This window comes from Passer domesticus, chromosome 2, assembly GCF_036417665.1.
Source record: "Passer domesticus isolate bPasDom1 chromosome 2, bPasDom1.hap1, whole genome shotgun sequence".
NCBI classification, from domain to species: Eukaryota; Metazoa; Chordata; class Aves; order Passeriformes; family Passeridae; genus Passer; species Passer domesticus.
Window position 1 is genome coordinate 81,627,081 of NC_087475.1, and position 12,923 is coordinate 81,640,003.

Consider the following 12,923-nt stretch of genomic DNA (forward strand, 5'->3'; position numbering starts at 1 on the left):
TGCATGGACAGTAAGGTCTTAAAACTTGAGGTATAAAACATGATTGCTTATCAGAGTCTGCATGAGGGCATGTAGAAAATATACTCAGAGCAGAGGATCTTTCCTGAGGCCTCAAGATAAATCAACTGAACTTTTTTCTTTGCGTAACAGGAATAGCCACATCTACACACAAGCAATGAAAATCAACGTCAAAGATTCAGCAAAAGAATATTAGCAGTATGCAAAAAGCAGAAATAAATGTAGGAAAGCTACGTACTCAGAAAGGAGACTTGCAGATAATTCTGGCATCTGATCATGGATTTGTACTGTTGTCACAGCGTGTCCTAATAAAATCACTACATTAAATTATCTGCATAGGTTTGCTCTTTTTTCTTAATCCAAAGCCTGAATAACAAAACCTTCTTAACAACATTTACATCCATATCAGATATAACACATGTTGATATATAACACCATGTTGATAAATAGTCACAGAATCCAGTCCCTCTGGGCTACCCTAGAGAAACCCGCGTACCATTTGCTTGGTCCAGTGAACAAGTAAGAAAGGTGAAAGCACATCAGTCAGCCAGGTACGCTGCATCAGCTTCCAATTCCCAACAGGCTACTTGTCAATGGGTGCCCCACAGATGTCAGATACCAGCAATTACCATTAATTAGAGGTAGCAAATACCATGATTAATATCACTTCAGCCTGTCATTTCAGACTGTTTTCAACCCTTGTTCTGCAGTGTGCACTTCCTCAGCTTCCAAATGAGAATGATGTCCAAAACTTTGTTAAAGTTAAGGTTGCCACAGCCACTATAATGTCTCCACTCATGCACATAGCCAGTCATTTCCTTACAGAAGGCAATACGCTGACCATACAAACAAATAGTAAATAACTACTGACTCTTCCAAACTATATTTCTGTCCTTTGTGTGTTTGAAAACAGACTCCAGAAGGATGTTTTGTCACCCTTCCAGACCTGAAACTGACCAGCTCAGAGTCACTCCAAGCTGTCCTTATTTTTTAAAAGAGGGGCACAGTATCAGCCTTTTTCAGCCACCTGGGGCCTCTTGCAATCATCAGAATTTCTCATCTACAGCAACATTGCAATCATAACATAAAGGTCTTTCCTGGCCCCAGGATTTGAATGCATCCAGATTCTCTAAGAAGACCACAACCTTTTTCCCTCTGCTGTTGTTGTTCCCTTTCCTTAAACTGTGAGGGTATGCACCAAAGTCTGGAAGAAATCTTTGCCAAACTCTGTTGCTTGTTTGCCCCTTGCACTTTAATTCACACTAGTATTTTAAGTACCTTTTAATTCTTTAAGTATACTGAATAATACATATGCCATCAGGAAAAACACACATGATTTTTTTTTCCAAATTTTCCCTTGCAAGCAGTTTAATCCTTTCCAGAGCGCTGATAAAATGCTAAGACCAAAGTGTCTGCATTTTCTGAGACTTGTAGGTTTTTTCCCCATGTGATAAAAGCAGATGTAGTAGTCTGAAAAATGAAGAATATGGATCAAAATTCTCAAGTTCACTTTTTTTTATGTTTTTGACAAACGTTTTGGATAGTGTGTTAATACAATTTCTCTCCATTTCCTGATTTTTATTTGAATTTAGGCAAAAAAATCCACAACCAGCATGAAGCATTTGGCCCATTACCAAAGCAAGCAGACAAATGAGAAACCATTAATATCCCACAGCCAAGAGATTTTAGCCTAATTACAGAGCTATTTCATACTATGTTGCCTAGAATCTCACTCAAACATAATTTTCAGGATCTCTCCAATCTACTGAAAGTAATGAATACAAAACAAGATTAGGCCTGTAGACTTAAGCTTATTGATGTTAGGTATGACACCTTTTGGGTTTAGAACAAATGTGTAGAAATCAAATTTGTCAGTAATCCTTTGATGTCCTTGATGCAACTGTTGACTTACTAACCAGAGTGAGTATTTATTTACTTTTTATGTGAATATATTAGTTCCTCTATAGAACATATAAATATATCAAATAATGTGGGGATTTTTTTCATTTTCATGGAATGGAAAAAAAAAGGTATTTTTATATCCCTAGTATTTTAGATGGTTTTAAAGAACTGCATGGATGCACTATGATGCAAAAAAGTATATTTACTAACATGAAAGCTTTAACCAAGCATACACTCACACAGATCATGGACAGAGCCCTTTATCTCATAAGATGGGGTATAATGGGATGTCAGATCTCCCAATTAACAGCACATTATCCAGTATGGCCACACTAAAGGAATTTTAAGTTGTAAGTATACATACAACTCAGTGCCATCCAAATTTGTAGCTTTAATTTTTAATAGATTAATTTTCTACTTAGACTAGCTGCTCAAACTGAAAGTTTAAAGAGACAAGGAACAGATGATCAGTCAGATATAATTCATGTCAATCATCATATCTCCGAGTAAAATTATCTCAGTCTGAAAGAAAACAGTTATCTGAGTTTAGAGCTTCAGATACTTTCAGTGAAGAAAAAAAAAAGGCACACTTCATTAAATCATGAAGATGGGAAATCATGAAGACTGGTAAGCACTAGCAGTAATGCAGCTGAGGGAAGCACACTTGACAGTACAACCACTTCAAAAAGGCAACTTCAAAAATGGGGAGGGGGGGAACAGAAGAGTTGTAAGCCTTTCCCTTCTTCCCTCAGCATTTCAAACAAACTAAATACTCCAAAGCATCTTAAAAGCTCTGCTTTCAGAGGCACTTCTTTGGAGCTGATGTTATCACTTTCTGGCTTTTTTGACTGATAAAATTGTTCAAAAAACGATGCACGAGCTTACCGAAGAAATTTCCTGATGTTCTCTGCTTTCATTTCAGCCACAAGTTTCTGCCTCACATTTTGATGCACATCTGAAGAGTTGGGGTTTTTCTCAGTCAGTTTTGTAAACCATCCTGAAAGACATTTGAGAAGTTTCCTACTTAGCAACAATGTCCTCACACATTTGAGCACAGGTGCAACCTGTGGTGCTAAACAGTTAAAACCACAAGGGTTTTTTAACAGGGTTTAGAGCACCCTCTGCCAGTGTCTGAGGGCCCAAGCAGAAAAGTAAAATATATTTCATTGACTGAAATGTCTAAAATTGACATAATTAAGAGAGTAAACCCTAAATCCCCTTTTTAAAGTAGACTCCTCTCTCATTAATTTTAAACTACAGTTTAAATTCTCAGTTAACTGTTTGCAGTGTGAGGTTCGAACTCCTGATACTCATGATGAAATTACTTTATTTAGCTTATGCATATATTTTAAAATAGATGTGTAAGCATATTTAAAGTGAAGGTCTAGGATTCAACAGCCACCCTGCCAGCATTGCAATAGTTACAGATGTGGGGAAGGGTGGGGTTGGTCTATTTAATAACTAAAAGAAAAAATTTAACTGTCACCCAATCCAGTTTTAAAATGTTTATTCAGTGGCCATAAATAGTAGAGGGAGAGGGTATATCAACTGTATGAGTTTTTCTTAAGAAAAACAACAACACAAAAAATCCTTTTATTATTATAGCTAGACAATCCCAAAGCGGGAAAATTTTCATAAGAAAGACAAACACATGTGCTGTCATGTGCACAGTATATATGACCTGTTACACTTAAATTGTAGTAACACTCTGAACTGAATGGTGACGCTTGATCAGACTAAAAGTCCATCTTGCCCAGTATCCTGTTTTGGAGCTGGGCCAAAAGATGATGTTCAGGGAAATGTATAAGCATAGCACAAGCACCAGAAATTATCAGCTCAGAGATCTCCAAAATTAAACTAATATTTTATATATTTAATAACCCTCATGGATTTTTCTTTCATGCTTTAGTGTTAGGTTTGTTTTACAACCCAAGTTTAAAAAGGACATGCAATTTTAATTTGAAATCAAATGCTGCAAGTGACTTCAGAAAAGAATCTCTAGTGAAGTTCAATGTGCATAATGAAAACTTCAGTAACTTGGCTGTCAGTCAAACTCCTCCTCTACATTCTACCCTTGATTTCTAAAATAGCAACAGAATAGGAGCATTTAAAAATATCTTCAATAAAAAACAGGAAATAAAAATTAAAAAAAAAAATCTGGGAGATCTTGCAGTCACTGAAGTCTCAAACTCTTGTATTAATCTTTTCCCTTTGAATGCCTGGCTCCCTCTTTTGGGAAGCTGTCAGCTCCCCAGGGCTTGTCCCGAGCTGAAGCACAGAGCCGTTCTGTTCCTCGCTCCCTGAAGACTGAAACTGCTAGACAGAAAAGCTTAGAAAAGCAGTGGGACGAATACCCTCTCATGCCCCTAGAGAGTACTACAATCTCCCTGCTGGTGAGTTAATCACAACAGGGGTTGCACACAAGTGTGTGCAGGGGAAAGAAGCTGGGCTGAGCCCATGGTCTCCGCACTCACCTGTGAGAAAGCCCAGCAAGAAGCAGCCGAGCAGCCCGGGGCACACGAGCCACGCACGGAGCGTGGCCTTGCTCCTGCTCCCGGCCATGGTCAGCACTGCCCGGCAGGCTCTGGGGGCCGGCAAGCTCTGCCTTCCTCCTCCTCCTGCTCCTCCTCCTCCTTCCACCCGCAGCCCCAGGGCTGTCCCAGCCTTCTTTGCTTCTCAGTTCTCATGCTGCCTAAGTAAGCAACTTTAATCCCTGGCTGATGGTGATGAAATGGTTTTCCAGATGCAGTTAAACTCTTCCATTCCACCAGACAGCCCCTGTGTAGCGTGGTGTGTATCTCTGTAACAAATATGTACCAGGCTGTGCACCAAACAATGTACATGTAGTATTTATTATCTTAATTTCTACTAATTATCAGGATTTTATGGTTTTGAAAGTTCCTGATTTAGGCTTGTTCACAACCAGTTCAAGCAGAAGTGGCCAAGAGATGGAATTAAGGGAAAAATTATTTCCTCTTTACCAACGAAACACTGAATTGCTTCCCTTTTTAATCTATGGTAACATTAATCCTTAGCAAGGAAGGTATACTTAGAGCAGCTGAGAATAAAATTTAGATTGGCCAAACATCATCCAATTTGCATCTAGGAAAAGTTGCAAATTTATTTCCTATATTCTCTAGCTATTTGCACTTAAGATTACAAACTTCTTAAGATCAAGTTTTCCTCGTCTAATTTAGTCAAATCCATCAGTATCTCATGGGAAAGTAAACAACTGCAGCCCAGTGAACAGTCAAAAGATAAGCTCACAGAATCATCACATTTTGCATAAACTCAGTAACCTTGCCCATCACTCCCTGCCACCGAGTTCCTTCATGGCTACACAGAAGCCAAGACTGATCTTTCTGGAGCTGAGGACCTGCCCATTTGAGACCAGTTATATAGCTGAAGGCAGGAAAGATTTTCTGGGAGGCTGGGCATGCTCCAGATTCCTACCACTCACTCCCAAAGCCCAAAGTAAATACTGTTTGTGAAAGAAATGTCAGTATTCTGAGTATCAAAACTTTCTTAAATACATAATGATGAGCTGAAAATATTCAGAAAAAGTAGGAAAGACTGGTTAATGTCCTAATTACTTAAACTAGGGCTTTTCAGAGAAAAATTACACCACTTGGGTATTCCACAACAGTCATAGCCACTGTCTTAAGCACAGGGCTGGATGTCTTTGTTCAAAAGATAAGCAGGTCCAGTCCTGTGATTTTTTTCACTGTCATTTCCCAACTGCTCATAAATCATCACAAATTCTGAACAGCAATGACATTTCACACCAGCATCTGAATTGACATATACAAACCAGATGGAATTCCACCTACAGAACTCACAAAGAATGAGCATATTGATGTATTATTAACATTTATATAGCACCACAGGTGTAGGACTGGCACATAATAGACAGTAAAGTGACAAGTGCTTTTGGAGATTGCTATCAAAATTAGGCCTCACATGATAATAACATCAGTGGAGGAAGAAGGTAAGAATAGCAACAGTGAGAATGTATGAAATGCATTTATTTCTATGTGAACGTCTTTTTAAAGTGACAAGGGCATTAGCAATTCTGAGGCTGAACAACAAGCAGCAGCCAAATGGCTTCTACCATTTAAAATACAGCCCTATCACTGTTAGTTATTAGTTGTGACAAGTTCTTACATGCCATGGATTAGCCACAGGTGGAGTATATTATGTTACAATTAAATGCAAGTATAACATACAGTGTAAATCTGTCTTCAATCACATGCCCTCCTCAACAAGACTGGGGCAGGAAATAAGATGAAAAAGCTTATGGGTTGAAATGAACACAAATCACTTGCTGATTACCATCATTAGCAAAACAGATTCCACTCAGGAAAAAGTAATTTATTACAAATTAAAAGAGACTTGGCTAGTCAGAAACCAAGCCAAAAATTAAGCCATCTTCTCCCACATTGCAACAATTTTTTTTCAGCTTAACCTTCTTTACTTGCAACTTTTTTATGCCATGGGGTTTCCCCATGCAACACAAGGGCCATCCTGGGCTCAGGCCAGATATCCTAGGGTATCTAAAGTGTGATAAGCACCTAACTTTAGGCACTTGAATTATTCTGCACTGAGAGTGTTTACTTCCTAATAGACAGTGTCATCTGGGAGCTCAGAGAGTGTCCTAAACTTCTAGACAGAGCAAACCTGTACAGGGCAGCATTTGTGTCCTGCTCTGGGGTAACAGCTAGAGGCCAGGTGAGACTTCTTCTGAATACTGCTCTGTGCAGCCATGGTGCTCACCATGGCCTGCCCCATGGGCTCCAGGGGAATCTCTGCTCTGACACTTGAAATGCCTCCTTCCCCTCCTTCTGCACTAACCTTGGGCTCTGCAGGGCCCACACATTTTTCAGTGCTCTGTAGTCTGGCTCTAATTGCTTCTGCACAGTAACTTCCTCCCTTTCTAAAATCTGTTATCCCAGAGGTGCTGCTACCACCTCAGATGGGCTCAGCCTTGCCCAGCAGCCATCTCGGAGCTGGTTGGCATTGGCTCTGTCAGACACAGGGGGAGCTTCCAGGGCTCCTCACAGAAGCCACCACTGTAGCCCTTCACTATGAAAACGTCGTCACACAAACCCAATAGAGATTGGGACAGACTTTTAGTAGGGCCTGTTGCAATAGGTCAAGTCATAGTTTTAAACTAAAATAGGGTAGATTCAGACTAGATATAAAGAATCTTTTTTACAGTGAGGGTGGTGAGTAACTAGCACAAGTTTCCCAGGGAGGTGGTGGATGTCCCATCCCTGGAAACATTCACGGTCATGTTGGACAGGGCTCTGAGCCAGCTGGTCCAGTTGAAAATGTCCCTGCTCATTGCAGGGGGAGAGAACTGGATGGTATTTGCAGGACCCTTCCAACCCAAACTGTTGTATTGTATTCTATGAATCAGCTTGCTGTGCTGTGGAGGCTGGTGAAAAGAGTGACATTACTACACAAGACTTTTTTTTGTCCCCCTGGGATCATACCTGTTTTATATACAAACATTTTGTATTGGCTTGCAGGTTGCAAAAGTATTGCTGACTTATCTCACCTGCAAACTCCTTGGAAGAAAATCAGCATGTGAAGGCTGAGTAACTACCATTCACTCAGGTGACACAGAAGCGAGATGAGGTTTTGTTGCATGCATACATATACACAAAGCCAAGTATAGTATGAAATCTTACAAATGCTCCTCAGAATAACTGGAGTCAGAGAAAAATGATCCTGACATGTGAGATCCAAAATAAAGCATTGTCAGGAATGCAAAGTCACATATGTGAGAAGGTGGAAGAAGCCGCTCCAACACAAACCTCATCTCACTCTCAGCTGTTACTGATCATCTCATTTTGCACCCAAGGAGAGACCTCAGAGCTCTCGACATGATCAGCAGCCCAAAAGACTCATCTTCCTTTGAGTCCTTTCTTGACAATATCAAGGCCACATCCATCAGCCACCCTGTTATTTTACATGGGGCTTTACCAGCTGGAACTAAGATACTACCAGTGTGAGATACCTGTACGAATGTATTGCTGATAATAGCTGAGTATTTTACTTAATTTTGAAAATACACACTTCAGTCTAAGTTTAATCAAAGTTTGAGGCTAAAAGGAGATCAGACCAACCCAAAGTAGTCAGAGAAATTATGCAAAACAAACTATGAAAAGATTACAGGGTAAAAGGATTCCTTTTCTTATAGCAGGTGAGAAAAATGGTCCAAACCGTAAACTCCTGAACATACAGTACTTCTTTAAATTAGTATCACTTTTAGAATTATCATAAAAATTATTAGTTACTGCATATGCCTCATGCTGAGTTCAGGACAGTGAAAACAAGAGTGAGGTTCAGCACTTGCAGGTAGCTATATATACTCTACTTACTTAAAACACATAAATCCCTGGTAAACTAGGAAAGCTCAAAAAATATTTGGCAAGGATACACATACCAAATGCAAAACTAGCATGCATTTGTGTGTTGAATGCATAATTCTGCTATTCAGCCAATTAGTAAAGCCAGTAATGGTACACGAAACACAGAATGAATGCCAGGGCTTGTAAACTGTAGGTTGTAGTAATTGGGCCCTAAAGCTTAATATCTGCAGCAAGAAAGATACACTGCTCTTGTGGTGTTTGACCTACTGCCTGGCTAAAGATTGAACTTGTGGCTTGAGAGATCAAGGGACCGTGATCTGTGAGAAAGACAGCTCTGGCAGGAAAAATGGCAACAGGGGAATGCTCAACTGCAACTTCAAATCAATAATTTCCTTCTGACTCTGCCAGTTGCACAGACCCCTGAACTCTCTCACGGCCTCTGCACTCTTTCTATCAGATTACAACAATAGTAGATGCTGATTCTTTGAGTCTGAGTCTCTCTTATCTTAAGCTTCAAGAGACCATTATCAGATTCCAACTAAATGTTTACAATGCCGGCAGCTGACAAGTGCAGCTTGCAAACTTTGACCCTTTCTTTCAGAAGAGAATGTACCCAGTGAGACTGAGAGAGTAAAGGACTGTGCACTTCACCTTAAGGCCACTCCTCCTTGTCCTGTCACACATGTCCTTTTACAAAGTCCCCCTCCAGCCCTCTTTAGGTACTGGAAGGTGCTCTGAGGTCTCCATGGAGCTTTCTCTTCTCCATGCTGAACAGCCCCAGCTCTCCCAGGCTGTCTCCACAGCAGAGGTGCTCCAGGCCTGTGGTTTAATGGTTCTTCTCTAGATTCCTTACACAGGCCTTCCTTGCACTAGAGCTCGACACAGCGCTGCAGCTGGGAGCTCACGAGAGCAGACCAGAAGGGTAGAATCCCCTCCCTCCACCTGATGGTCACACTTCTCTTGGTGAAGCCCAGGATGCAGCTGGCTTTCTGGACCACAAGTGCACTTTGCCAGGTTATGATGAGCTTCTCATCCACGAACACCTCCAAGTCTTTCTCCTTAGGGCTAGCCTCCACCCATTCTCTGCCCAGCCTGGATTTGTGCTTGGAATTTCCCTGACCCAGGCACAGTACCTGACACTTGGCTCCATTGAACTTCATGAGGTTCACACAAGCCAGTGTCTCCAGCTTGTAGTCATTTGGAGAGAGACAATTTCTTTTTCTGTAACCTGCCACCTGCAGTAATTAGGGAACAGGCAACAATTTTTTTTTAAATGGTTGCTGCTGTAGTTTAAGAGTGTAACTACTTCTGTATTTTGTGTGGTCCTGGGCCTGGACATTGTATATTATCTGCTAACTATTTCTAAAAAGACCCCTAATTAAACTTAAATGAAACAATGAGATTTAAAAATTATGTCTTCTGGACTGAAAGAAAAAGTTGCTGAAGCAGTATACACATTACATAGGAAAGATTTCCACAATTTTGGAGTTTGGCACCTCAGTTCATCCTCCTCAGCAATAGAAAAATACTTTTACTGCATCCACCTGGTCAACAGGAGCTGATTATTGCTGCCCCTCTCTGCATGGTGGATTTGGCGTATCACTGACCCAATTGCTGCAGACAGAATCGTCTAGAGTAAGATAACTAAACTAACCTGGCTAATTTTCTTCAGAGGTGGATTATAGGCAGTCATAATGAATTCTCCACTGGTAAAAGTGGGGCAGTGGAGCAGCCAGAATTGACAAAACAGAGTCAGCAATGTCTCACATCAGCACTGGATTTGGGGGAAGATATCACCATCATTTTATTCCAATCAGTTTCATAAAAATGTGAAAATAACTGGGCAATAACTATGGGTATAAGAGCATTTCCCATTATCTGGTAAACTAGATTATTTTATCAGAAAGACCAACAGTTAAGCAAAATCATTACTTAATTACAGTAACTTGTCTAAAAGGTTTTAATGTGAAGTGCAGAAATATTTATGATTAAATGAAGCCTCATGGAAAAGAAAACAATATGCCATAGTACTGAAAACAATCAGATTACAGGGCAGTAATTTAAGACATGGTAGAGGTCTCAGCTAACATGACACATCAAATCACATAAAATATTAGCTGTATAAGAGGACAGTAAAAGTCCAGTGGCACAATTTCAGACAAAGGGATCTGACTTGCTGAGTCTTCTCGGTCTGGTCTTGGTTGTCTCATGGTCCATCATAAGAGTAAGCAGCACATGATAATCAGATATACAGACTCTACAAAAATGGTAACAAATTGGTATCCTTTCAAACTAAGGACATGATGAGTTTTCTTTGATTCTGTCTTCATATTAAAAATACTTTTATAGGGACAAGGCATAGCAAGGATAGATTTTGGTTAAAAGAATAACAATAGGGTCTTCATCTTGAAAGACATTTTGTGAGATGACTGTGTGTCTGACAAGATGTATTGCCTTGTTTTTATTCAAGTGACTAAAAGCTTCTTGCTTAAATTTATTTGAAAACAGCTGCAAGGTTCAGCATGTGAGGAAAAGAATGTCATGGATGAGTATTCTGGGCTGGCTGCCCAAAACTCATCCCGATTATTATAGATTCTGCACATGGTATGTGACAGTTTTCCCATCTCCATGTCCATCTCCATCTTTGTGGAAAAGGAGGGCTGAGAGGTCTGTCTTGAGGTATAATTATACAATCCCAGTGTAAATAACAAAAGGCAACAACAAAATTAGTAACTGATGAGAACATGAAATGAATTTTGTTTTCCTGAAGAACTATGAAGATTGCTATAATAATCAAACTAGAAAAATTCAAAACAAAGGAAATAAGTCCAGTGGTTAGCAATTATTAAAATACAAAGCTGGGAGAAAACCTGAAACCTTATCAGTCTCAATTCAGAAGATCTAAATCCTGACCTCTCAGAATGGAGTACATTACCTTGTTAACATTACTAAATGCATTCAACTTGGGTATATTATTTGCAAAGACCAAGATTTTTTTGATTTTTGTTCTTTGTCATAATTGTCCTAGTGTTTTCAAATGCCCCATTTTTAAGGCTTCTGCAAACTGTCACATTTAGTCTTCACTGACAACTAAATTGTTCATATTTATGCTACTTCTTTCAGTGTGTCTGCTGCTGCCTGCACAGTGAAGGCTGCAATGGAAATCTGCCTCTTCACTTCTTCCCAGGCTTCAACTTGATCAGCTTTGCTTTCAATATCAAACATGGCATCATAGATTCCTGGGAAGGATTCTCCTGCGTATTTGTTGTGGCTGCTTGGAGCAAAGATAACGTGTCTGTAGGGAAGTTGAGGAAAAAATAACAATATTATGCATTAGGAAAATAAAACACACTATTTAATGTTTTATAAACCAGCTGTAAACACAACACTGAAGATGTAAATAAATAAGATTATTGCAGCAATAGTGGCTAAAGTCCATGAAGCAAGAGAATAACATAACATTATGCCATATGAATTCCACAGCCTTATAGCTACTTGAAATAAAGCTAATTATTTTCCTTTCTCTCAACTTAGATGAAATGAAAAGATTTTTTAAAAGCCAGATTTTTTTTTTTCTCACAGATATACACAGTCTCGATGTAGGAAAGACTTTTAACAAGACACTCTTCTCAACAGACTTTTAACCATGAGCTATGAGAGGTACAAGGACTGCAGATCTAAATTTCTCCTTCTTCAGTTAGTTTGTAGTGGAGAGATTACTGTTCTGAATTATGCAGACTGGTAGAAGGACCAAAAAACCAGACTTGATTCACTGCCTCTTAAATAAGATTTACTTCTTGAACTGGATGAGAGGACCACTGAATTCTTTTCCTGCTGTTTCAGTACTGCCCTCCACACTACATTTGCTAGCATGGCTATGCACTTAAAAGTGATGAAATTTTAGGTTCTTCAATTATACACTATTTCACTTTCAAATAATAAGAACAACTTCTTGAAGTTCCTACAATTAAAATGACTCAAACTGACTGCAGGGCTAAATTTTTATATCTGTTCAGAAGCCAAATCAAACCAAGAGAAATTATCTGAATAGCCTTCCAACAAGAATCTTCCTCACTCTGTATCACATGGAAGTTTTCTCCAGTGTCATTTCCCCTTTTTATCATATTCCTCCTGTCTCATATTTTGCTGTGTTGAATAAAATCATTATAACTCCATTTAGAGACCTGTAAATATTAAAGGAATTTTCATAGTGTACTGCATGAGGAAAATGAAGAGTAAGCCTTTCTCACCTATAGAATGGCCTGCCAGGTAATCCAAGAGGGTCGATGAAAGCCCTTTCTAGAAACATGAGCTGATCATTTAGTGATCTGACAGCAAGCAGACTAAAGAAAAAAAAAAAGGGAATATGTTGAATATATTAGCAGTGTATTCAACCTACTCTCTTATCCCAGCATACATATTTGTTATTTACACATTATTTATAAAGGACAGTAGATCTGGGATGTTGAAGTTTAAGTGTAGGGCACAAAAGATAGCCCATGCTATCAGCTAGCCTGCATAACCGAATTATGTTGATCTGTGCTGTGACAGAGTCGAGTTCATAACTGGAAAGTCTCTTAAAGTTGCTTTTAAAGTCCAACTGATAGCATCAAAATACAGTGTTTT

At 39.4% G+C, this 12,923-nt stretch overlaps 2 protein-coding genes across 14 annotated transcripts in view; both read right to left on the reverse strand.

The window, feature by feature from the left end:
• The window catches only part of LOC135294387 (N-acetylated-alpha-linked acidic dipeptidase 2-like), a 35,732-nt gene extending 26,195 nt beyond the window's left edge, over nt 1-9,537 (reverse strand). For 2 of the 7 annotated variants that reach the window (XM_064409566.1, XM_064409563.1), the window contains exon 1: nt 2,806-2,914. Coding sequence is in view for 5 of the 7 variants with exons in the window: in XM_064409560.1 (XP_064265630.1) it covers nt 2,806-2,917; nt 4,395-4,482 (200 nt within the window). In the remaining 2 variants the exon portion in view is untranslated. Of the gene's footprint in view, nt 1-514; nt 646-2,805; nt 2,918-4,394; nt 4,721-5,187; nt 5,280-5,880; nt 5,983-9,430 lie in introns of those variants that run through there. The other 5 variants (XM_064409560.1, XM_064409561.1, XM_064409558.1 and 2 more) reach the window with 5 other exon arrangements.
• A 696-nt stretch (nt 9,538-10,233) lies between these two features.
• Nucleotides 10,234-12,923, reverse strand: part of LOC135294386 (glutamate carboxypeptidase 2-like) — a 34,824-nt gene continuing 32,134 nt past the window's right edge. For 5 of the 7 annotated variants that reach the window (XM_064409552.1, XM_064409556.1, XM_064409554.1 and 2 more), the window contains 2 exons: nt 12,548-12,640; nt 10,234-11,592 (listed from right to left, as the gene is read on the reverse strand). In XM_064409552.1, the coding sequence (XP_064265622.1) occupies nt 11,403-11,592; nt 12,548-12,640 (283 nt within the window). In that variant the 3' untranslated portion in view covers nt 10,234-11,402. Of the gene's footprint in view, nt 11,593-12,547; nt 12,641-12,923 lie in introns of those variants that run through there. The other 2 variants (XR_010356496.1, XR_010356495.1) reach the window with 2 other exon arrangements.